Raw genomic sequence first — 26,079 nt, forward strand, 5'->3', positions numbered from 1 at the left:
TGTGTGTGTGTGTGTGTGGTAAGAGAGTAAGTGGACATGAGCAGAGGAGCATGTATGCATGTGTGCTCACATCAGGGTCCATGTAGGTAGGTCAGAGGATAACTTTCGGAGTTGGTCTCTTTCTCCACTGTGGGATCTAGCGGCTAACCTTGGGTCATCACTCAGGCACAACAGTTCAATATCCACTGAACCATCTCCCTAGCCCAAGAGTAGAAACCTTTGAACAGTAAAAGCAGTGTAATTAATAACAAACAACAATCCCAGACTGAGCTGATGTGTTCCAGCATTCATGACACGATGACACATCTGTTCAGAACCAGGACTACAGTGAAATCATGTAATAGCATAGGTGCATCAATCAGAAACACCTCAGAGTAATTACATATTTAATTCTGAATTAACTTTTGGTTAGCACAGCTTCTGAAACCTTTAACTGTTGGCAAAGATCTTTATATGCAATTATGCCACCCCTTATGGGGGTCTGGCCACAGTTTAGGAAGCTAAGTCTTCCCTTTGGTCCACTACATGTCACAGGCCAACACTCACCTCAGCCACATTTCTGCAGAGAATGACCACAGGGGCTGTAGGTTGGAAGGCCTTCCCAGACCTCACCACCAGATACTGGACAAGCGGCCAGTCCGCCACTGTCTGCAGAGTCACGGCATCCAGATTCCAGTACCATATATCTGATTTCCAAGCAGAGTAGGGAGGGTCCGAGTTTCTCCCTAGCTGGGCAAGACTAGCAGCTCAGCCACGATGTACCAAAGGCTCCAAGCACCTTTCCCATAAGTTCATCAACTGATGCAAGTCAACGCTGTAATCTACATGGAACCCAGAAGCCAATTTCCTACCTATCTCCTAGCCCGAGAACCACTAGAAACCCATGTGCTATCGTTTGTCCACACAACAATGATATTTAGCTTGAGTACATTCCACATTTTATGAAATTCCCGAGAAATGTGATACACTAAGCTGATTCCTTTTTTAAGGAAATAAAAAATTAATTATGAAAAGCAAACATCTTAAAAGATCATGCAAAGAATAACAAAAAGTTGCTCTTGTGCCTTTGGAATGGATGGCATAGGGCTGAGCTATTGAAGATTTACTGACTACCTTTGGAAGCATAATAATGCTGATACTGGTGAAATTAAGAAAGGAAAGGAGGTTGTTGGGATTTTCATCCAAAACCTAACTCAATACAGTATTTTTTCGGTCTATCCATCCTTACTAGAAGGCTATCCTAAGCCTCTGCCAAGTTCCTTGTGGTCAAAGCCTCAGCCAGAACCCTCCTGTTTCCATTCCAGCTATATGCATTGGGTTTATATTGGGTGAGTGGAAGAGTTGAATGGGGGACACATGGAAACAAAGGAAGACCATGTCCAGAAGAGAGAGCTCTGAGGCATGTGTGTGCACACACATATGCACACATACATGCACACACTTAGATTCCACATATGAGAATGAACATGCACCATGTTTACCATAACTAGGCTAAGGAATCAACCTAGATGTTCACCAGCAGAAGAACAAATACAGAAAATGGGGTCCACACACACATAGAATTTTACTCAACTATAAAAAACAAAACGCTGCCACTTGCAGGAAAATGGATGGAGGAGTTGGAGATCATTACATTAAACAAGAGCCCTCTATCTGAACAGAGATAGACACGAGCAAAAGTCAAAACCTCCAATGAGCCTCTTGTGGGAGAGGATGCCAAGGCATGTAAGAGAAGGATGCAGGCAGTGCTGGGGACTTCAGCTTCAGTGGTTGGTCTACAGTTGCCCAAAAAGCCCAGGCTGCAAATCAAAGCTGCTGTCCTCATGAAACGGGCCCACTCCCTTTCCCTGAGACTGCTGTCTTTGAGGCTGTGCAGTGTTTTATAGCAATTTCAGCAAGTACAGACAGTTTAGGATCGCAGTCCTTTACACGGGGTGACATTCGCTTCCTAACTCTGCATAACAGATGGCCACAACTTCAGCAGCTTAAAACAACATGCATGTGTCACCTCACAGTTTCCATGAGGCAGGGGTCCATCCTCAGCCTGACCAGGACTCCTTCTCAGGGTCTCACTGGGCTATAATCAAGCCTATGGGGCTGTGGTCTCAGCTGAGGCTTGGGATGCTCGTCCAGATTCATGTGGTTGTTGGCAGATTTCATTTCCGCACAGCTGTGGAGCTCATGGTGGCTTGCTTCTTCAAGGTCAGTAGAGGGACTTTTGGATTTTGCTTTAAGAGTTTTATCTGTCTGGGTTCATCAGACCTAAGGGCATCTTCCGTTTGACTCAGAACCAACGAGTTGAGAAGTTTAACTACATCTGCCAAACCTGTTCCCCTTGACCTGATAATATAACCTCATCATGGATCTAGGACAATCACAGCTCCACCATTCTCATAGGGCTGAGCTGCACTTAAGAGGAGAGGATTGTACAGGCTGTGGATGAGGAGAGGCAACCTTCTGGGTTATCGCAGAGCCCTGTTACAGTTTCCTCCACTAAGCTGGGGGGTGGTGGCGCACGCCTTTAATCCCAGCACTTGGGAGGCAGAGGCAGGCGGATCTCTGTGAGTTCGAGACCAGCCTAGTCTACAAGAGCTAGTTCCAGGACAGGCTCCAAAACCACAGAGAAACCCTGTCTTGAAAAACCAAAAAAAAAAAAAAAAAAAAAAAAACAGTTTCCACTACCGTCTAAGTTCATGACCCTCAGCACCTGGATTAATTACTTTTCCCGTTGTTGTAGCAAGATTATCTGACAAAACTAACGTAGGAAAAGGACTTATTTCGACTTTCTACTTGAGGGTACAGTCCACCGTGGCAGAGGGGGTGTGGTGGGAGGAGCAGGAGGCAGGATCACAATATACCACAGCCAGGAAGCAGAGAAAACTGAATGTTGGCCATTAGCTTGCTTTTTCGTTTTCATTCCATCTGGGACCCCAGCCCATGGGATAGAGCCTGTTGGGACAGGGATGGCCTATGGGACATCCCCCTCAGTTAAACCTTTCGGGCAACACGCACACCTACATGCCCAGAGCTATGCTTTCACGGCGATTCTAATCCAGTGAGGTTGACAATGGGGATTAAACGCCATGGCACCTTATCCTTGGACTTGATGATACATCTTGTTATTTCATAGGGCGCCATGGTCTCTTCTTCCTGTATTCTACTTCAAAGTGACTGCATCTTGCAAAGATATCAAGTAAAACCCACTGGCAAGTGAATAAGTCAGAACATCTTTATCTAATAAGGATTTTAATCATAGAGCAATTGTGGAGAGCACAAATTGAAAAAAGTAATCAATGAATGTAGAATGTAGACGAGGTCAGTGTTATCGAAACCCTCTAGTTAAGATATGGAGGAGCTAAGGAAAGACAGAAAGAAAATCTACAAAGGCAGGTGAGGGTCTGTGCCAGGGCTCGTCTTATATAAATAGTCTTCATGCATAGGGTTGATGAAACATGCCTGTTGAGGATTGACATATGGGATCTAACTAGGAGATGAGGACCCATCCTGAGTGGACACAGCACCCTGCAAAGCATCTGCTGCCCGAATGAAAAGCGAAGGCACGTAAAGACAGCCTGGTAGCTTACAAGTCATTGATGTCCATGTCCCTGTTGCTGCCCATCGGCCTCAGGCTCTAGCTTCTCTGGTCTTTCAACATGAACTCAAACATCCAGCAATTCTCTAGGAAACCTCCAGGCGTTTGTGGGTATGCCTACCGAGGTAGCACACTCATGGGACTGGGCACCTGGATATCTACCTCTCCATTATGAAGGTGCTCACTGGTGGAATACCCGGTTCCCACTGTAAGAACCCCCTCTAATTTATATCTCTACATTTTGCCACTTCAATTGCTGTAAAGAATTCTGCTGGTTAGAGCCATTAAGCATACACTGGACAGAAACTCTTTGGGCAACGTTGGATCGTGGCTGGATACAAGTAAAGATAAGGAAGTTCCCACCTCTAGGATAGTCATGGCTGGATGCTCTCTTCATGGGTACCAACCTTTCTTTAGCCCAGTCTTGACTTAACCAATAAACCCAAGCCCTGGGGTGTTTCTGAGAAACCTCTTTGGTCTCAGCCCTTAGGTTCTGGAAGACAAGATGCCTACATACTGGCTCTCTGCTACTGACCTCACCAAATATGTATGGTTTCCCAAATAGAAACCACACTTACTTGGTCAACCGTTCAAGTTTCTGAATCCTCTAAAGAGATGCTGGACTAGCAACCATTGTGATGACAAAGGACCAAAGGGCGGTAGTCCATCTGCCTTGCCCATGCCTCTACATGTCACAAACACAGCTGGCTTTATTGGGAGCTGAGCTGTTTCTTCCTTTCAGCCTTTTATATTTTACTTAGAACTTTAGAGATCGAAAAGATGAACAAAAGTCAGTCAATGGCAGCCAGTCCTGAGTTTTGTAGACCCGATGGGTCAGCTGAAGCATTGCCAAAGCGAGGTAGTGAGTCTGTGACTAGGAAATTTTAATTGGCACACACCTGTTTGAAATCAACTCAGCAACCCTTCTGAAACTGCTTCCTAGCCTCTAATCTCTAAATTCGCAGCACGGCACTCCTGTGCCCTCCCTACCGGGAGCTGCTGACAGACATCACTAATCAGCCATGGCGCTCTTTCCTGCTGATGCCGGGTGTGGCTTCAGAATCCTCACAGACTGCTCCAGAATGGCACCACAGATAAGTTTGTGTTGGCAGGAGAAGGAAACTAATTTTCCAACTCTTGGAGCTCGTCTGCCGTCAAAAACCCACTTTCCTGTAACTTCTACTTATTGCTTCTAATCCATCTTTAAAAGCAAAAATAAAATAAAATAGTCCTTTCGTCCAAAAACAACCACTTACTTAGCTAACTGCATCTAAACTCATGCCCTGATTAAATCCTGCTAGGCTCAATGCCAGTTCCAAGGATGGGATTACCTGGGGACTAAAGGAGCAGATACATCACTGTAAAAGGGTCAGGGGCCCTAGAAGTGACAGAAGTGTCTCTGCAGCTGAGATGCACCAGAGCCTGTGTGAACTGTTTGCAGAGAGGGTGAGGGTGGCCTTGGTGGAGTCTCATTTTAAGATGATAAGGAGATGGTGTGGGAAGTCCTTCTGTCTGTGTGTTGCTTTTATTGGTTGATAAAGAAGCTGCTTTCGGCCAATGGCTTAGCAGATTAAAGCCAGGCTGAAAGAGATATAGAGAGAATAGGCAGAGATGAGGAGAAGCCATGCAGCCCTGCTGGAGAAAGATGCCGGATGCTGGACAAAACTTTACCCAGTAAGCCACAGCTACATGGCGAAACACAGATTAATGGATATGGGTTAGTAGAGGGTATAAGAGCCAGCTAGCAATACACTTAAGCTATTGACCAAACAGTGTTACAAATAACGTAGTTTCTGTGTGAGTATTTTGGTTCTGGGAAGCTAGGAACAAACGAGTGCAATCCCCCAACAGGGAGAGAAGTAGAGAAAGAAGAAAGCTACAGATAAAACACAGATACAAAAAATAAATAACTGAAATGAAAACCCTGCAAACCCTAAGGTAGCCCTGTAGCATACACCCAGCGTCCCAGTTTTCTACCTTCTGGCTGTGCACATGAAGTTCTTAGTAAAAGGTTTACACTTTGTTATAGTCACTCATGAACACTTGGACAAACCAAGATGGACCTTGAGTGTGGCTCATTCATTCAATGTTTTACCAACTGCCTATCAAACATCTATGTGACCCTTAGGAAGAGGCTAGCACTGGGGCTTCAAAGGCTGCTGCATGTCATTCTGTCACCAAAGAACTTGTCCCATATCAGAAGCAGGAAAATAACTGTCCCTCAAATAAAGCAGACTACAGAGTAAAGCCCATGGCCATGCATCTCACCTAGCAAAATCAGGACATACAAAAAGCAAGCTATGCACCATCCTATACTACTGATCCAGCAAATGTATCAGCAAGGACTTTTAATCATTTGGCACTTTCTGTTAAGGAACAAAAATAAATCAACTTGAACTCTGAGAAATGAGACCTGTAACTGCTGGGCCAACTTTTCATCTTAGGGAATTATGGGTCTCTCCAGCCCCTAATGCCAGTCAGCATCTTCCTCGAGAATAGTGATAGCATCCATCTTTGTCTTCATACAGTCAACTTTCACTGAGCCCTGAAAATGTGTCTCCCAGACAAGGATGGAAGCAGATACATTGTCAAGTCAGGTTCAGGGAATGGAATTAGCCTAGGGTCAGTGGTCCAGCACGTGCTCACTGAGTATTTGCCAGCAAGTGTCAAGATCAGGTTATATGCAGAACACCAAAATACTGAGGTCCAATATGGTGTTCTGGGGATATTTGTAAACCTGGGCCCCACTTGAAGGATGAGAAGAATAAGGTTGCTAATGTAACCCATAAAGAGGATGAACAAACCACTCACAAGGTGAAGCAGAAAACAGAACCCTCCCCAAAACAGCAGACATTCATCCATGATGGCCTAGACAGACTCACAGGGTATCACTCTGGTGGGCTCTTTCTGCATGGAGGAAAAGGGAAATTGAAGATAGGAGTGGGGGTCTGAGCAGAGCAATGATGCAGGAAATTAAGATTTGACACAGGGTGCAAGAGGGACCAAAGATGGATAGGACTGAAAACAGAGATCCATCAAGGAATGGCAGGAGGTGGGAGAATGGATTAGGAAGGAACAAATGGGGGTCTGAAATAAAGATAAGAATGAAGATGCAGGGTGATCTGAAAGGGCAGGAAACACAGACAAGCCTAGATTTGGTGGCTCATTGTTACAGATTAGCAGGAGAGTAGGTTTAGGAAGCCCCTCAGTTGGCTACGGGCTCACTGTTACAGGAGAGCGGGAGAGTAGGTGTAGCAGAGGGCCAACTGGCTATGACAATACCTGGTTCAGGTTTGGATATGGTATTCTGGAATTAGAGACCTGTCCTGAGCTATAGGACAACTACGGTGGGGAAAGACTCCATGTCAAGAACAGAGTAGTGTTGGGAAGCAGGCCTGTCTACTAAGAGCCCTGCAAACTCCAAGATAAAGGACTCTATGAACACACCAACTGCCTTACCAGCAAATCCCAGCCAAGAAAAAGGATGAAGTCTTGCTTCAGACATGCTGCTCAATCATAAGCCTGGGTTTGTGATCTAAGCTGAATAAAAAGAAGACTGCAGGCAAGATCAAGTAATAAACAGTCATGTGGGCAAGGGCAGTGCTTTGAGAGACACCTAGCCATCAGCTGCCGCAGAAAGCCCACTGACTGAGGAAAAGACCAGGTACTGACACATGACTTAAGTTTGTGTAAAAAGAAAAATTTCCTGGTGGATATGCTATAATGAGATTTGTCTGGGAATAATTCCATGCTTTGTATAAGAAGAAGCCAAATATCTATTTTTTCTCTTTCTTCTCATTCACAGTAGATAAAAGGATGAACGCAGAGCCTTCTAGTGGCCGTTCTTCAAGTAAAACGCTTAGGGGCTTGATAACATGGGGTTGTAAAGAATTTTATTTTATTTTTATGTGTTTATTCTTGTCCAAAAGCCAGCTTGAATTTCTGGAGAGATGGGAATGCTATAAACAGCCTACCTGGGAGGGTGAGGTGTAGCTCAAGGGTGGAGCACTAGTTGGGCATGTACCAGGCCTAGGTTTGACCCCCAGCACACACTCAAACAGGAATGTGGTGGACACAGAAAAGAGTTGTCAAATTAACCATAACTACATATTTTAATTACTTCTCTGTTGCGTTGATAAAACACATGCCTAGAAGCAGCTTAAGAAAGAGATAGTTTATTTTGGTTATGGCTCTAGAGGGATGGGTTCATCATGGTGGACCAGAGAGGTGGTGGCAAGTGGAAGGGATGACTTCAGGAGCAGGAAGCTGAGAAGTCACACCTCGACTGCAAGCATGAATCAGGGAGAACGAACTGGAAGGAAGGACAGGCCACTTCATCTCAAAGCCTGCCCCCCAGTGGCTTACATCTTCCCGCAAGGCTGCACCTCCTAAACCTCCCCAAACAGTGCTGCCAGCTGATAATCAAGGGGTCACATACCCACATGTATTCTCATTCAAGCCTGCACACAACAGCACCGAGCTAAGCATATAACTTTACCATTTCTGCAGTTTAAAAAGGGCCCAGAGTTAGCAGGTTCACACGAGTCTGCCTGGTGATGCTGTAAGTTGGAGGTAATGCTTCCAGTCCACCCAGCTGTGTATTTCTCTAGACCCTTAGATATTAGGCATCTGTTACCATTTAATGCTCGCCACTTCTAATGATAATGGTTTTTATTCATAAATTTAAATTTTACACATAGGCATTCTGTAATTATAGGATAAAAGGTACATGGAAAAAGAGGAGGAGGGAAAAGCAGCACTATCAGCAAAGCTGGCAACAAGAACCTGGAGTCCCCAATGAATGGGCACTGCGCACTCACCCGTGACCACCAAGGGACGGATGAGGTGGGGCTGCCCTCCGCAGAATACCCCAGCATGTACTCTGATCTCAGAGCAGAAGGAGCATAAAAAGCATTTTGTCACATCAAAGATAAGGACCTGTCTCTGTCCTTTCTTGCCCCCTCTGGCGGGAGCTCATTCACCCACCCGAGACCCAGCAGCCCTGCACACAGGTCTTTGTGGGACGGTTACGGCACAGACCACAGGCTGTGCTGACTCGAATCTCTCAGAATTTCCAAAAAAACAAAAGCAAACAAACAAAGCCCAGCAGCCTCCAGACCACCTCCTCTTCAGTTCAAACAGATGTCCTAGGACAGCGCAGGTGGGAAGAGCTCTGAAGCCTGTCGCCTGGAGACGACAGCTACCTCCAGCAAGCCCACCCAGACACATCAGGCGCTGCCACTGGCTTCAGAGGACATGGGGCAGCACTTGGCTTCTCGTTCTGGAAACAGACTCCTGCAGAAATTGAAGGAGCAGAGTTGGCTGGGGGCAGAGTGCTGTTAAGTCTGAAGAAGCCAGGAGAAAGATGGAACTGTTCCAACTTGAATCCATATTTTGCCCCTGTTCCCCAGGGAGGAAGGAGGGGCCACAGAGCAAACACTCTGAAGACAGAAAGCATCTGTCACCATGGACACCAAGTAGCCACCAGAGGGACTTCACATCTCTCTGTCCCCAGAAAGGGCAGACTGACTCTCTTGCTGTGACCAAACTTCTCAGCAGGTAGCTGATCACACCAAAAGGCCACATCCCCGACAGGTGCTAAACTGGACACCTGTGCCAATACATCTATTTTTATACAAAATCTGCTGGAAGTCATTTAGGTATTTTCTAAAGCAAAAGTGCCAGGGATGGAGCTGTCAGACACAGGGCATACACCCCTCCATATTGTTTTAGACTGAATAGTTTATTTGAGCCTAATGGTCTCATCAGTCTTTGTCATCCAGGTGATTTGGGTATAATTTTTTTTTTAACCAATGGATTTTAAAGTCATTAAAACTAGTTTTGAAGTTTTGGTTGTCGTGTATAGAATATGCTGGTTGATTTGTAAGGAATTTACATAATTACCTAAAGGTTTAAACTTTTGTCCTAAGATTATATACTGTAAGCATAGAATCTTAATCAGGAGAGAAAAGAACATCACTCCTATGTGTTGAGTTTTGCTAGGAGATAGGACATTTGCTGGCCTCAAAGACAACACTTACCACAGAGCAAACAAGGATTCCCTCAAATCTAGCTTGGTGAACCATTAAGGGGTATTGCTTCATTGCAGAGCAAGGTTCCTTACTTGCAAGCAAAGAGGTTACTTACAAGAGCATGGTTGACCCCCCAAAGCAACTACATCATCTCAAAAGCCTCACACCAGCATGGGTGGTACCTAGAGTGCTAACCAGAACCAGGAAATAAAGGGTTTATTTCATCTTGAGGCTAATAGTTCTTCAAGTTAGGGCAGGAACGCAAGGCAACAACCTCAAGGCAGGAACTGAAGCAGGAACCATGGAGAAACCCCACTTGCTAGTTTGCTCAGCCTGTTATTTCACCCAGGGCCACGTGCCACATCAATCATTGATTAAGAAAATGCCCTACACCTGCAATCTAATGGCGGCATTTTCTCAATTGAGGTTTCCCTTCCTAAATAACTCTAGCTGCTGTCAAATTGATAAAAAAAAAAAAAAAATACTAACCAGGACAGCCACATAGATGTAACCCTCTCTTCAGGTACCTTCCAAACTCTACATATTTTATCACCTCCAAAAACACTGAGACCATACACAGCTGGAACAGAATTACACACAACTGGAAGGAAGATACAGGAAGGAGTGACTGGAGTCTCCCCCACCCTCCTATGATGGAATATAAATAGGCCCTATCTCGAGGTCACTTAGTAGCCATGGCCACCTGATTAAGATTATATGCTTACAGTATAGTATCCCACAGCAGTGCATAAAAATTAGATGGACAACATATGATTGGAAAGTCTCAAGAAACAAAGGTCCACGGGGACAAAAGTTTAAACCTTTAGGTAACGAAGTAAATTCCTTACAAATCAACCAGCATATCCAATACATGACAACCAAAACATCAAAACTTGGTATAAGAGGTTCTTCTGTCTATGTGTTGCTTTCATTGGTTGAATAAAGAAACTGCCTTGTCCTTCTGATAGGGCAGCACTTAGGTAGGTGGAGGAGACAGAACTGAATGCTGAGAAGAAGGGCAGACAGAGAGCCACCATGGAGTTGCCAGGTCAGACATGCTGAATCTTTTTCAATAATCCATGCCAGATTATTAGAAATGGGTTGAATCAAGATGTGGGAGTTAGTGAATAAGAGGCTAGAACTAATGGGCTAGGCAGTGTTTAAATGAATACAGTTTCTGTGTGATTATTTTGGGGGTTAAGCTAGCCAGGTGGCCAAAACAAGGGGCCCTGCTCCCTACTACAGATTGACGCCACAACGTGGTGGACTAACTCCACGTAAAACCTGAGAGGGCTTGAAAAGAAATTCTAGACACACATAAAAAACAGAGTTTAACACAACTTTTTGCTGTTTGCTGGCAGGGTGCCTCAGAGAGAATTTCCTCACTCAGCAGCTGCAACAGTAAAATAGCCACGCAGTTTTAAAATGCCGGCTTTCTGGGCTATGCTCCTATGAGGACCTCCGTGTCTTGTGGGAGACAGAGCGTTTAGATGGGGTCTGTGAGTAAAGTGCAATGGTGTGCCTGGAAGGGGGGTATTGTGCACCCGCGGTTCAGGGGTATTGCGCGCTCGCGGTTCAGAGGCACAAGTGGCTCCACTATGTTGGACTGGGTGAGGTAAGCAGGCAGTACCTGTATTTGACCTGGGATTGTCACAGCTTAGATTCTTAAGAGTTCAGCATTTTAAAATGACTTTAAAATCCATTGGTTAAAAAAAAATTACAGCTAAATGACCTGGATGACAAAGACTGATGAGACCATTAGGCTCAAATAAACTATTCAGTCTAAAACAATATGGAGCGGTGTATGCCCTGTGTCTGACAGCTCCATCCCTGGCACTTTTGCCTTGGAAAATACCTAAATGACTTCCAGCAGATTTTGTGTAAAACCAATGTATTGGCACAGGTGTCCATAACCAATATTACAGCCTGGAAGGTTGAAGCAACAAAATCTCATCTCTTCAGAGTCTTTGCAGGCAGGAAGCCAAGCTCTCATCTGGGTTCAGCTCGCCTGGTATCTTCTGCGCCCTCTTCTCCTGGGCTTTTAGAAGATGCCCTTCCTTCCACACAGGTCTGTGGCCTCAGTTCCTCTTATCATAAGAATCACAGCCATATTGGGTTAATGTCTAATAATCTCATTTGCACTAAGCTACCTCTTCTAAGTCCCAGTTTCTAAGTATAGTCCCACGGTGGGGTGTGAGGTTACAATCTCAGCGTATCTCAGTGGATGCATTCAGCCCAAAACATGATCTCTACGATGACATCACTGATTAGCACTGACAATAAAGGTTAGAGCTGTCACTGGGTCCTTCAGATGAGCTTACTACATGCCCTTTAGTTGGCATAAGACCAGGCACTATCCTTTTCACATGATGGAACTAAAGTTCAAAGAAACAATTGTGCTACGTCTAAGAGATGGCACAATGCCATGACAACTGTCTTTGTGTCTCAGGTCCACTTTTTTAAACCACGCCCTTCCAGGAACAAGGCTGGCAATGAATGTAAAAGCACATCCATTTTTATAAAAGTCAGACATGAAGCAAGCAAGGGTGTGATAGAGCCCCTGCTTGGCTTTATATGATAGCTGTAGTTCAAAATATTCAGTTTCCACAGCTTATTTAGTGAAACAAAAAAGCCATCAAAGTTACTTATGTTTTTAAGAAAAACACATACATCATTCCATATTTTCGTGTCTGTCTTTTGTTTTTATAGGCAGTTTTTAAATTTTTAATATATTATTTAATTTATTCTTTATTTACTCTTAATTTACTATTGTATGTGATAGGGTATTTTTGCCTGCATCTGCGCCTTTGTATCACATATGTTCAGTGCCTATGAAGGCTAGAAGAGGGTATTAGCTTCCATGGAACTAGAGTTACAGACAGTTGTGAGCCATCATGTGGGTGCTGGGTACTGAATCCCTGTCCTCTGGAAGAGTAGCAAATGCTCTTAATGTCTGAACCATCTCTCCAGCCCTGTAGCGATCTTCTTAGATGTGGCTGTCTTGGGACAGCTTTATGTCACGGGCACACTTCTGACACTCTCATCTTAGACAAGACTTGATCAACAAGAAAAAATTGTGCGGGTTGGAGGGCAAAAGATTTAGAATTGAGATGAAAGCTCAGGCAACTCAGGCTCATCCAATATAGCCAGTGTCCAACCAGCACCTCCTGTCAATACACCCCGGTACCTCAAGGGCTCTCTGTCCTCTCTCCCTATTTCCCAAGCTGCACTCTTCTGACTGTAAACTACTGTTCTTTTTGAGTGACAGCCTTCTGCTCTTGCAGATTCATGGCAGGCCTTGGTGGGGAAGAGGCACATCAGAGTGCTGAGAAGGGGGGAAAAAAGCTGCACCCTGCACTTGAGAATCAAGTGCAAGAAGCAGAAATGACATCATAACTCCTGTAATAAAGCTGGGCTCGTCTACTTTAGACTGGAATTCTCACTTCACAGACTATGATGTCATTAGTCCGCGGTCTCAAATGTAAACACATGCGGGGCAAAGAGGCAGCAAAATGGAAGTGGACTAGCTCCAGGAGTGGCAGATCATTCAGAAGCCAGGGCAGAGGAGGCAAAGACACATGCCTGGGTTACAGAGAACAGCCATGTCTTTCTCTAACTGGCCATGCAGCACTGACGGCCCAACACCAACTTGAACTTAGTGTCTCATACCAAATCTAATTTATCAATGTTCACAATTTTTTTTAATTTAAAGATACTAGGCTAAATAGAAATGAGCTGCAGGCTCGACTTGCCCTCACAAACACTCAGTTTGTCTCCCTCCACACCACACCCACTCAGCAAGAAGAATGACATCAAGCAAGGAAGAAATCCATCTTGGACACCAGCCTCAGTTCACATGGGACAGATGGTACCACAGAGCACAAGTGTGCAGTATTATCATCCATACCAGGATGAGGATGCAGCCACTATGATGTCTCTGAAGTCTAGACCAGGTACGGAAATCACCTGCTTAGCAAGAGTAGAACCCAGCCCAGCAGAGTGATCTGGATGACCGCAGGAGAAGAGGAGGAGTCAAGCCCACTAGCCAATGGAAAATCAGAAATCACAACCTCACTGTGGCTCAGAAACTAAGAACCAATACACCCCTACTTCCATGTCTTCACCTGACAGCCACTTTGGTGCCCCTTCTCCCCACTCCTCTGACATCTGAACCCCACTTCCTGTTTGCCTTCTCTGATCTAAGCACTAAGATATAAGCTGAGGTATTCTTCTGGGCTAGAGGATGCTCATGTGGATATCAGTGTCTCTGCATGTAGCCGTCATTCCCATCACTGATCCTCTGTGCTCAGGGATTTCTGCTTCTGCTGCTGTAGATGCTGATAAAAATCCAGCCACATCTAATTCTGCAAGAGAATCCCCTCATGGGAATGCCACTTGGGATTTTTTTTCCTATGCTGGAATGTAGGTAAGGCTAGCTCCAGTTTTAAAAAAAAAAAAAAAAAAAAAAAAGCAAGCATGAACTTGGGTTTTTCTTTTGAATTAAAGTCTTAACACAAAACTTAAAATATTTTAACACAAACTAATGGGTTTCATCATGACATGTTCATGTCTGTCACTTACTTTGCTCATACTTATGACCTCTACTGTCCTCCCAACCCTTCCCCTCCTAAAACTACTTCCCCATCCTCCATCCCCTCCCAATCAGTCTCTTCCTTCCAGCCAAACAGCCCACATTATGCGTTCACATCTACAGTTACATCTGGGTTCTGCACTGAAAGAAGACATGCAGTACATTGTCTTTCTCCCCATTACTCTGTTTCTTTCTCTTACCTCCTCTTAGAACTCTTCCTCTCCCACTGTCTCCCTTCCATTCAATGCCATATACATAAATATATGCATGTTCACATGCACATACACACATGTATCCATATAAATCTAGATGCTATATGTGAGAAAAAGCACATGACATTTATCTGTGTCTTACTTGCATATAACAAAACAATCTTCAACTCCCATCTATTCTACTACAAACGACACCATTTTATTTTTCTTTATGTCTGAATCCATTGCATATATAAACCACATTTTTTAAAATTCAGCCATTGCCAAATCTTTGCATTTGGAAATGCTGACGGTGTGGACAACATTTCTTTAAACATACTCTGAGGGTAAAAATATCTGAATTTTTCATATAGAATGAAAGAACTGAACTACATCAGTCTATAACACAACTCTGATAAGGCCTCTGGTATGTGTGTTAGTGACCAATCAGATTTGCTTTCAGCAGAACAACCACATTACATTTCTTCCTATGAGCCAGGTGTGGGGCGGCATGCCTCTGCATCCGGCACTCAGGAAGCAAAGACAGGTGGAGCTCTGTCAGCGTGGGGTCAACCTCTGTGGAGAGTAAGTTCCAGACTCACCAGAGCTGCTCAGTGAGACCCCGCCTTGGGGGGAAAAAATCCTCTGCATGAAACCTGCCAGTCAAGGCGGATTCTCTTGGGGAGCTGCCAGATCAGACAGCTGGCCTGTGGCTTCACACATCTTCCTCTTTTTCTTCTGAAGGCTACCATGTATGTGAAATCTCTAAACATGGACTACAGTATCTAAAATGTGCTGGGCATCTGCTTTAGGGCAGGGTTCGATCTCGGCTTCATCCTCTCCGCCACGGGGTCTGGTGTGGCATGCGGCCCACGGCAAAGGCTGGGTAATGTTTGTGGAAAGTTGAAGTTCCCAGGAACATACCACTCTAGGTTCTCCTTCCATAAGCATAATTGTGAGGTATAAAATTCCATGGTACATTTATATTAAATACTGGCTATCCTGAAAAACTGTAGATCATTAGCTATAACCATCCAAGAATAACAACTCAGATAAATATTATTTCTCCGTGTTGCGCAGCTAAGACCCTCTTCTTCACAGCCTGCTCACATTTGTGGAGAGCGCTTGGCTGCCTGAATTCCAAACCTGTCTTTACCTCCCAGTCAATAGGCACTCAATGGAACGGAACCAATGTCTGGGCCTCTATGTAAAAACAACTCAGGCATGTGGCTAGAGAGATGGCTCAGCGGCTAAGGGCACTTGTTGTCCTTCTGGAGGACCCGGGCTCAATTCCCAGCACCCACATGGTGACTCACAACCATTTATCACTCCAGTTTCAGAGGCTTCAACACATTCTTCTGGCTTCTGAGGGCACTGGGTAGACATTTGGCACAGACACATGCAGGGAAAACATAAAAAGCTTAAACCGCATGCCCGTGTGTGCACATACATGCACACATGCACGCACACACACAACACCACCATCACCACCACCGGCCAACGGGGCTGAGTAGAAATGATCACCTCAAGTTCCTTCATGGGTAACTAGAGTGTTCTAGAAGCAATCCAGACAAGTGCTGCCTTCACATCTACTCCTTCAGGCCCACAGGGCAGCCAGGGGGGCCTCATCAAGCTGAGGTCTTGAGTGACTCCAGAGGAAACTTCACACAGAATACGCTGGTCTGGAGCCAACCTTACCGTCTGCAGTGTTGTTTCCTAAATGTTGTTAGGCCTGGTTTGGGAGCCTCCTAAAGTTCCCCTTTCTAAATGGCCTATCACCTTCAACCAGTCCTGTAACAGTGTCCCACGGCTGAAGTCACCCTGCACAAGCCCTGGTCATCCATGACAGGCCTCGAAGCCCGCTGGAATAACTGTAACTGTTGATGCCAATCTCACTGCAGCGACGGACACCTGGCAAAAGTGGCTGAGGAAAGAAAGGGTTTACTGTGGCTCACAGTTCGAGAACACAGCCCATTGTAGCAGGGACAGTGTAACACAGCAAGCGTGTCTCTGGTACAACAGCAGGAACGCGAGGCTCCTGGACACACTGCATCCAGTCAAGAAGCAGAAAGAAACACTGATGGGCAGCCTGCTTCCTTCTTCCGTCTAGGACCCCAGCCCGTAGGACAGTGCCATCCAGTCAGAGCGGGGTTTCTCTCCTCGGGGAAAGCTCCAGAGGCATGTTTCCTAGGTGATTCTAAACCCATTCACACTCTCAGTGAAGACTAACCACCACACCTACAGGCTTTCTTCTTTTACTTCATCTGTTCCCGCCCTCAGAACCACAGTGAAGACGCTTGACCACAGCCCCACCCACTGCTGTCAGACCAACCCCTGGTTGCTCTGAGTGCCCCCAGGTGGCCTGCTATGCTCTCACCAGAAAGCAATAACGGAACCACAGAACTCAAGCAGGCTTCTTTCTTTTGATCTCCATCTGCCCCTCTTCCATCCCCAGTCCAGCGTAAATAGGCTAAAACAGGGCTGGGCAAACAGAAGCAACTGGAAGGTTATTCTTGACTGTGAACGTCTGCTGACTGCTGGCAGCAGACTACCATGTCAAAACAAGTGTTCACAAGAACTTTGTTGAAGACACAGAGGAGTGACTCAACACGTGGGTTCGAAAAGCAATAGCTTCCTTGTATAAAAACGAAAAAGTCACACCCCAAGAAATCTGTCATTTCCATGCTCCCAGAAGGTACGGTTCCTGGCACAGGTTCCAGCCAGATGCATCACAGCGTGCTACTGGGTGAATACGGGGCCCTGCTGAGGGCAACTCTCTGAAGCCTCGCTGGACATGGGGCAGTCAAAGAAGACGCCCCCTTCTGTGGAAAACAGGACGCAGGGCAGTGACTTGAGTGTCATGGGAAACTACTCTTTTTCCAGGGAATGCATGGCAAGTCTCTGGTCTCCAATAAATGGACACCACTGGAAAGAAAAGCAGGAAGGACTGACGCTGGCGGTGGGGATGGAGTACTAGACCTCCTCATATCTCACAAGTGCGCCGACCGGAGGAACTTAACTGCTGGCATTTTCTACAAGACGGCGAAGCATCAGGTACCTTCCAGATCTGTCTGGGCCCTGAATGGACATTCTCACACGCTAACATGGGTCATAAGTGGGTATTCTCACATGCTAACATGGGTCATGAGTGGGCACTCTCACATGCTAACATGGGTCATGAGTGGGAATTCTCACACACTAACATGGGTCATGAATGGGCATTCTCTCACGTTAATGTGAATTGGAAGTAGGTATTACCACAGGCTGACATGGGTCATGAGTGAGAATTTTTACACATTAATGTGGGTCTTGAGTGGGCATTCTCACACACTAACATGGGTCATGAGTGGGAATTTTCACATGCTAACATGGGTCAAGAGTGGACATTCTCACACGTTAATGTGGGTCATGAATGGGAATTCTCACATGCTAACATGAGTCATGAGTGGTCATTTTCACACGCTACCATGGGTCATGAGTGGGCATTCTCACACGTTAAGGTGGGTTGAGAGTGGATATTCTCACATGCTAACATTCAGTACATTGCCCATAGCATCTTTCTGGTCCAGATAAGAACAATGTAAAATAGCAAACCACTCAGCGATTCAGGATGAAGTCAGCATGGCAGAGCCTATATGGAGCTCCTGATGTCAACACCATCTACCGTTGCCGGCGGGCAGAATTCGCCATCCTCCACACTGGGGTCCTGTGCTGCTACTGAGCTCCACTTGCTCTCTGTACAAAGATTCTCCGGGCAACCCCAAGGCTAGCTGTGGGGTGACACTCACTGCTGCTTCCTAGAGGGGCTCTTCTCAGTCACACCAAGTTTCCTCTTCCTAATGCCATCCACATGGCCATATCTAGCAGCCTTCAGGCCCAAAGCCAGACTTTCTCTCCAGCTCCTCCTCTGTTAAATCCACTTTCTCTGCCTCCCTTGCAGCAACAGGTGATGATGTGATCCATTTATTAGTGGGGTGTGGGTTTGATAAAATTGTTACCTGTTCTGATAAAGCGGCCTAACTATAGCTGAAAGCCATGTTCCTCACCCAAACTTGGATGACATGGGGATAAATGTTTACACATTAAGAATCACACATATATGCTCCCAGGAGAGGGACAGATGAATAAAAAACATATGAATGGCTATGTTAGTTCCACATAGCTTTCCTTATGCGTTAGGCTCTTTTTATTGTAATGATAAATGATAAATACTCGAAACAATAGCATCCATAGAGTCAGTTTGGACTCGTTATTCATAATGAGACATTTCGGTGTATATTCCCTGTGTCATCCAACTTCTAAGTTCCTAATTTACGAGCGGGGGAAGATAAGCCAGTAGAAGCACACTTGTTCCCACCCCATTTCTCTGCTGCCACCCAGCCTAAGTATGCACAGAGACACAAGAACGAGGACGCAGGCAGGACCTGACCCTTCCGACACACGGCTGCCCCCTTCGGCTACAATGCAGCATGAGTTTGCCATCTGTGTGTCTACACACACCATCACAATCTCCATGTAAATGATTTAATTATATGAAGGACAGAAATCACGCATCTTGACAGTCAGGCATCCTTCCTGACATCTGACTCAAATCTGTTACAAGCCCAAGGAAAGACGGAAGGTGACAGGAGCAACCTGTCCCCCACACAGACATAGTCATCAGCACACCACAGAGCAAAGAGTAAGGCTAAGGAAGGACCCTGTCTTACACACATGGCATTTATCAAGTAAACCCCAATGATGAACACTCAAAGTGTACCCATTGACCCAAGGGAGCTTTCCCTTGTGCCTTTGGTTGTTGCTTTTTTTTGTTTGTTTTTTTTTGTTTTGTTTTGTTTTGTTTTTTTGCACCAGACAAGGGAGGGAAGCTTGACTAGCATGAACTAGATGACAACATGGGACATAGGAGCATTTTCAGGACAAATGGCCCAGCTGCTGCCTCAGTCAGCTCTAACCACGGGCAGCTGATATTATCACACATCTCGTGTGCCTTTCCCTTCATACAAGGGAAAACTGAAAGATGTCTGTGGCTTTTTGTTTTTAATGAATGTCAGCATACAGTGTGCAGGATCACACTTACTCACATGGAAGGGGCAGGAAAACCCAGAACCATGCTGGCCTGGGCCAGTGCCTAGGCAGAGTCTCTGCTCGACCATGCTCAGGGAAAGTAACTTCCTTAAAAACAAGCACTGGGTTCTTTGAGTCTTAATTATTTTCAATTGTACTCAATTTATTTTCAATAAAATAAAACAAAAGCTTTACATTCAATGTCTCCTTGGAAGGTAAATATAATCATTTCTGCCCCACCTACTGGCACAGGTTTAGGAGAAAACAGATGTTTTAGCAGAGGGGCATAAATCACCACCATCATAAGAGACCATTAACTCTGAATAGCCACCCCTAGACCAGTTAGCACACGAAGTGATAGGGTAGTCATTAGAATCATTCCTTACAACGCCGGTTCCCAGGCCACCTGAGGCCTCTTCATCAGCAACAGAAAGGTGTAGCGAGGGATGTACACTGTGACAGAGGACAACTCATGTTTAAAGAAGAAACAAAACAGGAATGATTTCCTCCTAGAAATAAATCAGGTTTTAGTTTTGGGTAGCTTTGAGCTAAAATCAAGAATTCTATCTAAGCCCAAATAGTGTGTGTCCCTTCTTACCAAAGCAAGGGGTTTATTTTAAAAAGTGAATCGCCCATTCTTTTATCTTTAGCAACCTAGAAGATACTAAGTCAGCCCTAACACTAGCCACTCCTAGGAGCTGACAAACTGATGAAAAGGCCATGAGACTTTCCTGCCTTATCCCAGACTTCGTGCAAAGCTCCCTGCCTGTGAGCTCCAGAGGGAGGCCCTGGCCTCTGCACAGCAGGGCACCTATGGCTGCTTAGGACTCACCTCTCAGGATGTAGTTCTGATAGTTCTGGTCCGCCTCGGCTCCCACCTTGATCAAACATGTCAGACCTTCAGCCATGACAAATTCATGCACCAAATCCTTGTCATCCTGGCAGGAAGGAAGGAAAGAAATGAAAAGACCTTTTTTTTTTTTTTTTTTTTTTTATAAAAAAGCATTCAAATAGGAATAGGTCCCTGTCCACCCTATATCTAAGCTGCATTGTTCAAACTTTGGAGGAAATCTTTGAAATAAATGACCCATATGAGGAACTATTGCTCTATTCAAATGGCATATCTAACTCTTTAATTTTTTTATTTAATTTTTTTCAGACAATATATTTTGGTCCATTCACGCTCTCCCCCCCCCCCCCCCGCGACACCCGCCACCGCCGCCACTTTCCCATCTCCTCCCGACCTCTGGATTTCTGCCTGGCTTTGTTTTCAATTTTATTTTTGTAAGGTTTTCTTTCTTTCTTTTGAGAGAGAGAGGTGGGGAGGGAGAAATAGGGAGGGAGAGAGAGTGGGGGAGGGAGAGAAAGAAAGCTTGCACACATGAGTGAGCATCTAACTCTTGCCAAAGGAATTTTACAACTAGTCTTCACACTGGTATTTGCCAAAGACCAATTACTGCCTTCTGGGCAATCTAATAAAGCCACAGCAAATGAATCGCTTGTGTGCCCAGAAGCTTTACAGTGCTCTGCTTTCGTTCTTCGAGATCCCCAGGCCTCGCACGCCCACAGGACCCAGGGTGCTGGCCACAGGAAGCTTCCACGGCTTTTACTACAGGAAGCGTCCTGTGTAACCTGTCAAGAAAAACACACTCTTGTCCCAGCAGATAGCCTAGAGATGGCAGCTTCAACAAGAGGCTTGTGAACGTTCCCTGTCAACCTAAAGAAGACTCTCCTCTCCTCTCTTGCCTGGCATGGCTGGCGGCACAAGGAAGGAGGCAGAGTACAGAAGCAGCCGGTCACCTGCAGCTGCCGGCCATCCTTCCAAAGGGCCGCCTTGGCGAGCAGAGGACATCGAAGCAGATGACTGCTAAGTTAGTGGTGATCACAGAGAGCTGTCCAGACAGACTAGGCAAGGGACCCTTGGAAGTCCATCTGAGAGCCTCACAGGAACTTGCAAGATGAGCAAACTGCCTAGCTGTACCCCTAACTGGGGGAGAGGGAGCTGCAGTGGGCCGAGCTGGGACTGTGAGTATCAAAGTTTGCTTCCTTCCTTCCTTCCTTCCTTCCTTCCTTCCTTCCTTCCTTCCTTCCTTCCTTCCTTCCTCCTACCTGGTAAGATGGAGGTTCTAAGAAGTACCCACCCTCACCTTCACGTTAGGAGCACCTGGGGAGCTCTGGAGGACAAGGAAGCAGGACACTGTGCAGAAGCAGTGAATCTGAATTGCTAAAATGAGACCTAGGTTCTGCTTCAATTCCCAAATGGGCAGGCGGCTCAAGAAACACTATCTCATACAACACATAGTCTGGGACTCAAGAGGGCAGGAAGACAGGGAAACAAAACACACTTGGCCAGGACCACTGGACTATGTCTGGCCAGTCCTCAACCTGGGCGGTTGCTGTGAAACCCAATTCTGGGGAGCCCTGTGAAACAGATGTTTCCATTGCTGCTTTCTTCCACTGAGATGGGGGAGATCCCTAGGTTACCCAATGCCTATTCTCCAATGCAGGTAGGATACAGCTGGACCATCCATCCTTCATTATAACAATGGAGCAGAAACTTCACAAACAAACCCCAGCAATGGGAATACAGAAAAACAGCGCTGTGGTACAGGACGGCGGCAGTAGCAGCAACCGGAGTTTATCAGCAAGAGAGAAAATAGGTGAGTTGGCACGATTCTCCCGTCTCAACATGCAATCAGCCCCTTTCTTTATTATATGACATTTTTCAATTATAGGGATGGGAGTCTTGAGCTAAATGTGGGCAGACACAGTGCAGGTCCCTGGGAAGTGATGCGGTGAGAGGCAGGGTCAGCGCCAGCTAGGGGGCAGGGGGAGCAAGGCTGAACATAATGAAAGACAGCTGTGTGAACGCAGACTTTGAGATAATCATGGCTGGGGAAGAAAGAGAAAATGGGACAGTATCATGAGTCTTTGGAAAATTACTTTACACTGGTAGGTATAAAGGATATAAAAAAAAAGCCTTCTCCCTCCTCCGTCCGCTTTTCCAGCAGCTTATGTGAAAACTGGACATGCAGATGAGCTCATGTCTAGTCAGGAGGGTTTTCCAAGCATGTAACAAATGTTTATTGCTTTAACTAAAACTAGATTCACACATGACTTCATGGTGAAAAAGTGCGAACAAGCTCTCAAGAAACCACTCAAGCTAATCACTAATATTAATATACCAGAGAACCGAGCGTCTGGCAAAAGCACTCGGAAAAAAAAGCACTGGACAGGCGAGACGGCGTTCGTGAGAATAACTCAGACCCTTGGCGAAAACGCACGGACCCGTGCTGATAGAGCACCGAGGAAAAAGATGCTCGTGGGTAATAAATGCGGAGAAAGTCTTCCAAGTTGGCAGTGTCCTCGATTTTAAACACATATCCCGAAATACATAGGCACTAACGCGCGGTTCTTAAAGACACTGGCTTCGGGCTATTATGAAATTAAAATGTCCTCACTAGCTGATAAGAGAGTACTTCCACATTCCAGAATTTTCTATAGAAGCTATTCACTGACTTGTGATTTTTCTTAATTAAAATTTTTTTAACATTTCCTTTGTGTGTGTGTGTGTGTGTGTGTGTGTGTTCAAGTAGAAGCACGTGTTTGGGGGCATATGACACAACATGCAGGTGGAGGTCAGTGGGCAGCGTGCAACTCTCCCTGCTGTCACCTGAGTATTTGGGATCGAATTCAGAGTTTCAAGATTGGCAGCAGGTGCCCTTAAGCGCCCCCACCCCCACCCCCAGGGATCTTATCAGCCCTAGAATTTGGTTTGTCTTGGGTGTTATTGTTGTTATTGCTAACGCTTATTAGTCAAAGAATAATTAATTCAATACAAATAATCAATGTCTCTATTTTTTAAGCTCTTAAAGTCCGAGTTTCTAAAAGAAACTCCACGTTTAGAAAGCGCGAGAGATGATGAAGATGTGGACCCAAAATTATGCAAGGCATCTACCTAAGCCTTACCCAGCATGCTGCCTGTCAGATCCAGTTACCCAGACTTGAAACTCATGCTTGCCAGCACCGTCCTTGTCTCCACAGCACCGAACCATTTGTTCAAAACCATCATGAATCAATAGGAAAACCTCAAGGGATGCACGCCAAGAAATAAATTGGTTCAAAGACTATAGAGCAAGTCTAAAAATGTTTGTTTGGTTTTCTTTCTAACTTTCTAATTTAGGAGAATCCCGCTGTATGTAAACTAGTCTCTCATACACAGGTGTGAATGAACTCACAGCAACCTTGCTTTATCCATCATTCTCTCTTCTCCCGCTACATAACCTGAAACAATTCTCAGACTTCATATCAGCTAATACATTATTTCTGTGTAGCTTCCAACTCCAGAAACTTTAAGAATAGGTATTCGTAAGAAACAATTTTTCTTTTTTTTTTTTTCTTTTCTTTTTTAAGACAAGGTTTTGCTGTAGCTTTGGAGCCTGTCCTGGAACTAGCTCTTGTTGACTAGGCTGGCCTCGAACTCACAGAAATCCACCTGCCTCTGCCTCCCGAGTGCTGAGATTAAAGGTGTGTGCCACCACCACCCGGCATGAAGAAATATTTTAATATTAAAAAGACTATCAGACAAAAAAAAAAGACTATCAGACAACCAGTCAGTGTCCAAAATTACAAGTTTTTTCATCACTATTTATATACGATGTCTTGGTTAGGTATTGTCAGTTTGACACAACTTAGTGTTACCTGGAAAGAGGGAACCTCATTCAAGTAATTACCCAGATCAAACTGACCTGTGGCCATGTCTGTAACAGATGGCCTTGACTGGTGGGTGATATGGGAAGGCCCATTCACTGTGTGCAGCACGATCCCTAGGTAGCTATGTCCCAGTTATATAAGAAAGCTAGATGAACATTAACCAGAGATCAAGCCAGCAAACAGCATTCCTCCATGGTTCCCACCTAGGTTCCTGCCTTAAGTTCCAGCCCTGACTTCCTTCAGTGACCGACTGTGACCTGGAGGTGTAAGCTGAACAAACCCACTCCCTGCATAAGTTACTTCTGGTCAGAGTGTTTTATGACAACCACAGAGCTCAAACCAGGACAAGATCCAAGTAAGAGCCACAGATGGTAATTCATTTATATGAATCTAAAACTCAGAAACCTCTATTAACTAATCAATAAAAGATAATGTCCCTACCGTCATTAACTTACACGCTGAAGAAAGTCGTTCGTCTTTTAGAGTAGCCCACAGTCTGGATTTGGCAGATCGTTTACCTAAATTGATGTTCAATGTGTGCCTATGTCTTCAATTATTTGTTGTTGGATTCATGTCTGAATCCAGGGTTAATTTTTTTTTTTTTTGGCTTGACCACATCATACTTTATATTTCTATCAGGAGGTACCTAATGTCAGATGGTACCTTGTTTCTGTCATGTTAGCAACTTTTATTGTGTTATTAATTCATTAACGGATTCATTGGGGGGCACAAAACAGTGGTATTCTGTTGTTCCTTATTACCTAGAACCTTTCTACAAAGATTCCCTTTTTAAAAGGAGACTTCTCTTGACCTTAAAGTTTAGTATGAAAAGGCAAGAAGAATTTGAGGTTCTAAAAATTTGCCCTTTTTTCTGAGCAGCCAGTCCACCAGCATTCACTACCTATTCGTGTTCTGTCATCGTTAGTGTTTAGTGTTCTTGTGAATGTGTCCATCAGTTCAAACTTCCTCGGTGTGTCTGGATCCATTTCAGTTACCATCCTTGATGATGTGTATTGTCCTGACTCTGGACAACCACTGAGCAACCTTCAACTTACTTCTGAGAGCTCTGGGGAAGAACCTTAGCATTATCTGATAGTTCCCTGCTATCCTTCATGTGATAAGAGGATACAGGTTTATTATAACATGACAGAGAAACCATGCCTTGAACAGCAAACTCAGGCTATGGGAGAAAAGAGGACATGTCTTCAGAAATGCCCCCCAGGAAAGGGATCCCATTCCTGGAAGAAGCGAGAGCAGGATCCCATTCCAGAAAAAAAGCAAGTTTTAAAGAAGGTAAGAATGTGTGAGTGAGTTGGATTTTTTTTGCCCCACCTTTTTACCTAGTCCCTATTAACAAGAGAAACTCACTCTGGCTAAAATTATCTTCTACAAAGAAAATCTTTTAAAGAATAAAACAGGAACTGAAGGGAAGTGAAATCTATACATAAGTCTAAAATTATAAGGGGAAAATAGTGAACCTAGACAGAGACACTCCATACAAAGATGATCTTCACAAACCCACAGCCCTACTCTGCCCACTGCAGTCTCTCTGGGATCTGAAACCTGACCTAGTCCTCACTATGCTTTGATTTTCTCCGAATAGGGATGAAAGGAAGGCTTGGTACAGAGTGATAAGACGAAACCGGTGATGAGAGACTTGCGTGTCCACAAGGGAACATACTCCTAGTAGCAGACTTTACGATACCTAAACTGGAATTAAGGGAACCGTCCACCCAAAGAAGAATGAACCTTAAGTTCACTGTATAAATTACAACCCTAGCCAGATCTACAGTCACTCCTACACCAGTTCACTCTCCATAAATGAACCAAAGTAGGACATATGCAATGTGACAATATAAATATGAAGGTAATACTAAAGACTGCCATACACTG

The 26,079-nt window shown here is 45.0% G+C and overlaps 1 protein-coding gene across 5 annotated transcripts in view; it reads right to left on the bottom strand.

Moving 5' to 3' along the window:
* Fhod3 (formin homology 2 domain containing 3) overlaps positions 1-26,079 on the bottom strand; it is a 409,106-nt gene that overhangs the window by 211,457 nt on the left and 171,570 nt on the right. For all 5 annotated transcript variants that reach the window (XM_057788966.1, XM_057788965.1, XM_057788964.1 and 2 more), the window contains exon 5: positions 20,306-20,411. In XM_057788966.1, coding sequence (XP_057644949.1) covers positions 20,306-20,411 — 106 coding nt within the window. The remainder of the gene's footprint in view (positions 1-20,305; positions 20,412-26,079) is intronic.

The sequence above is a fragment of the Chionomys nivalis genome, chromosome 14 (genome assembly GCF_950005125.1).
Source record: "Chionomys nivalis chromosome 14, mChiNiv1.1, whole genome shotgun sequence".
Lineage (NCBI taxonomy): Eukaryota > Metazoa > Chordata > Mammalia > Rodentia > Cricetidae > Chionomys > Chionomys nivalis.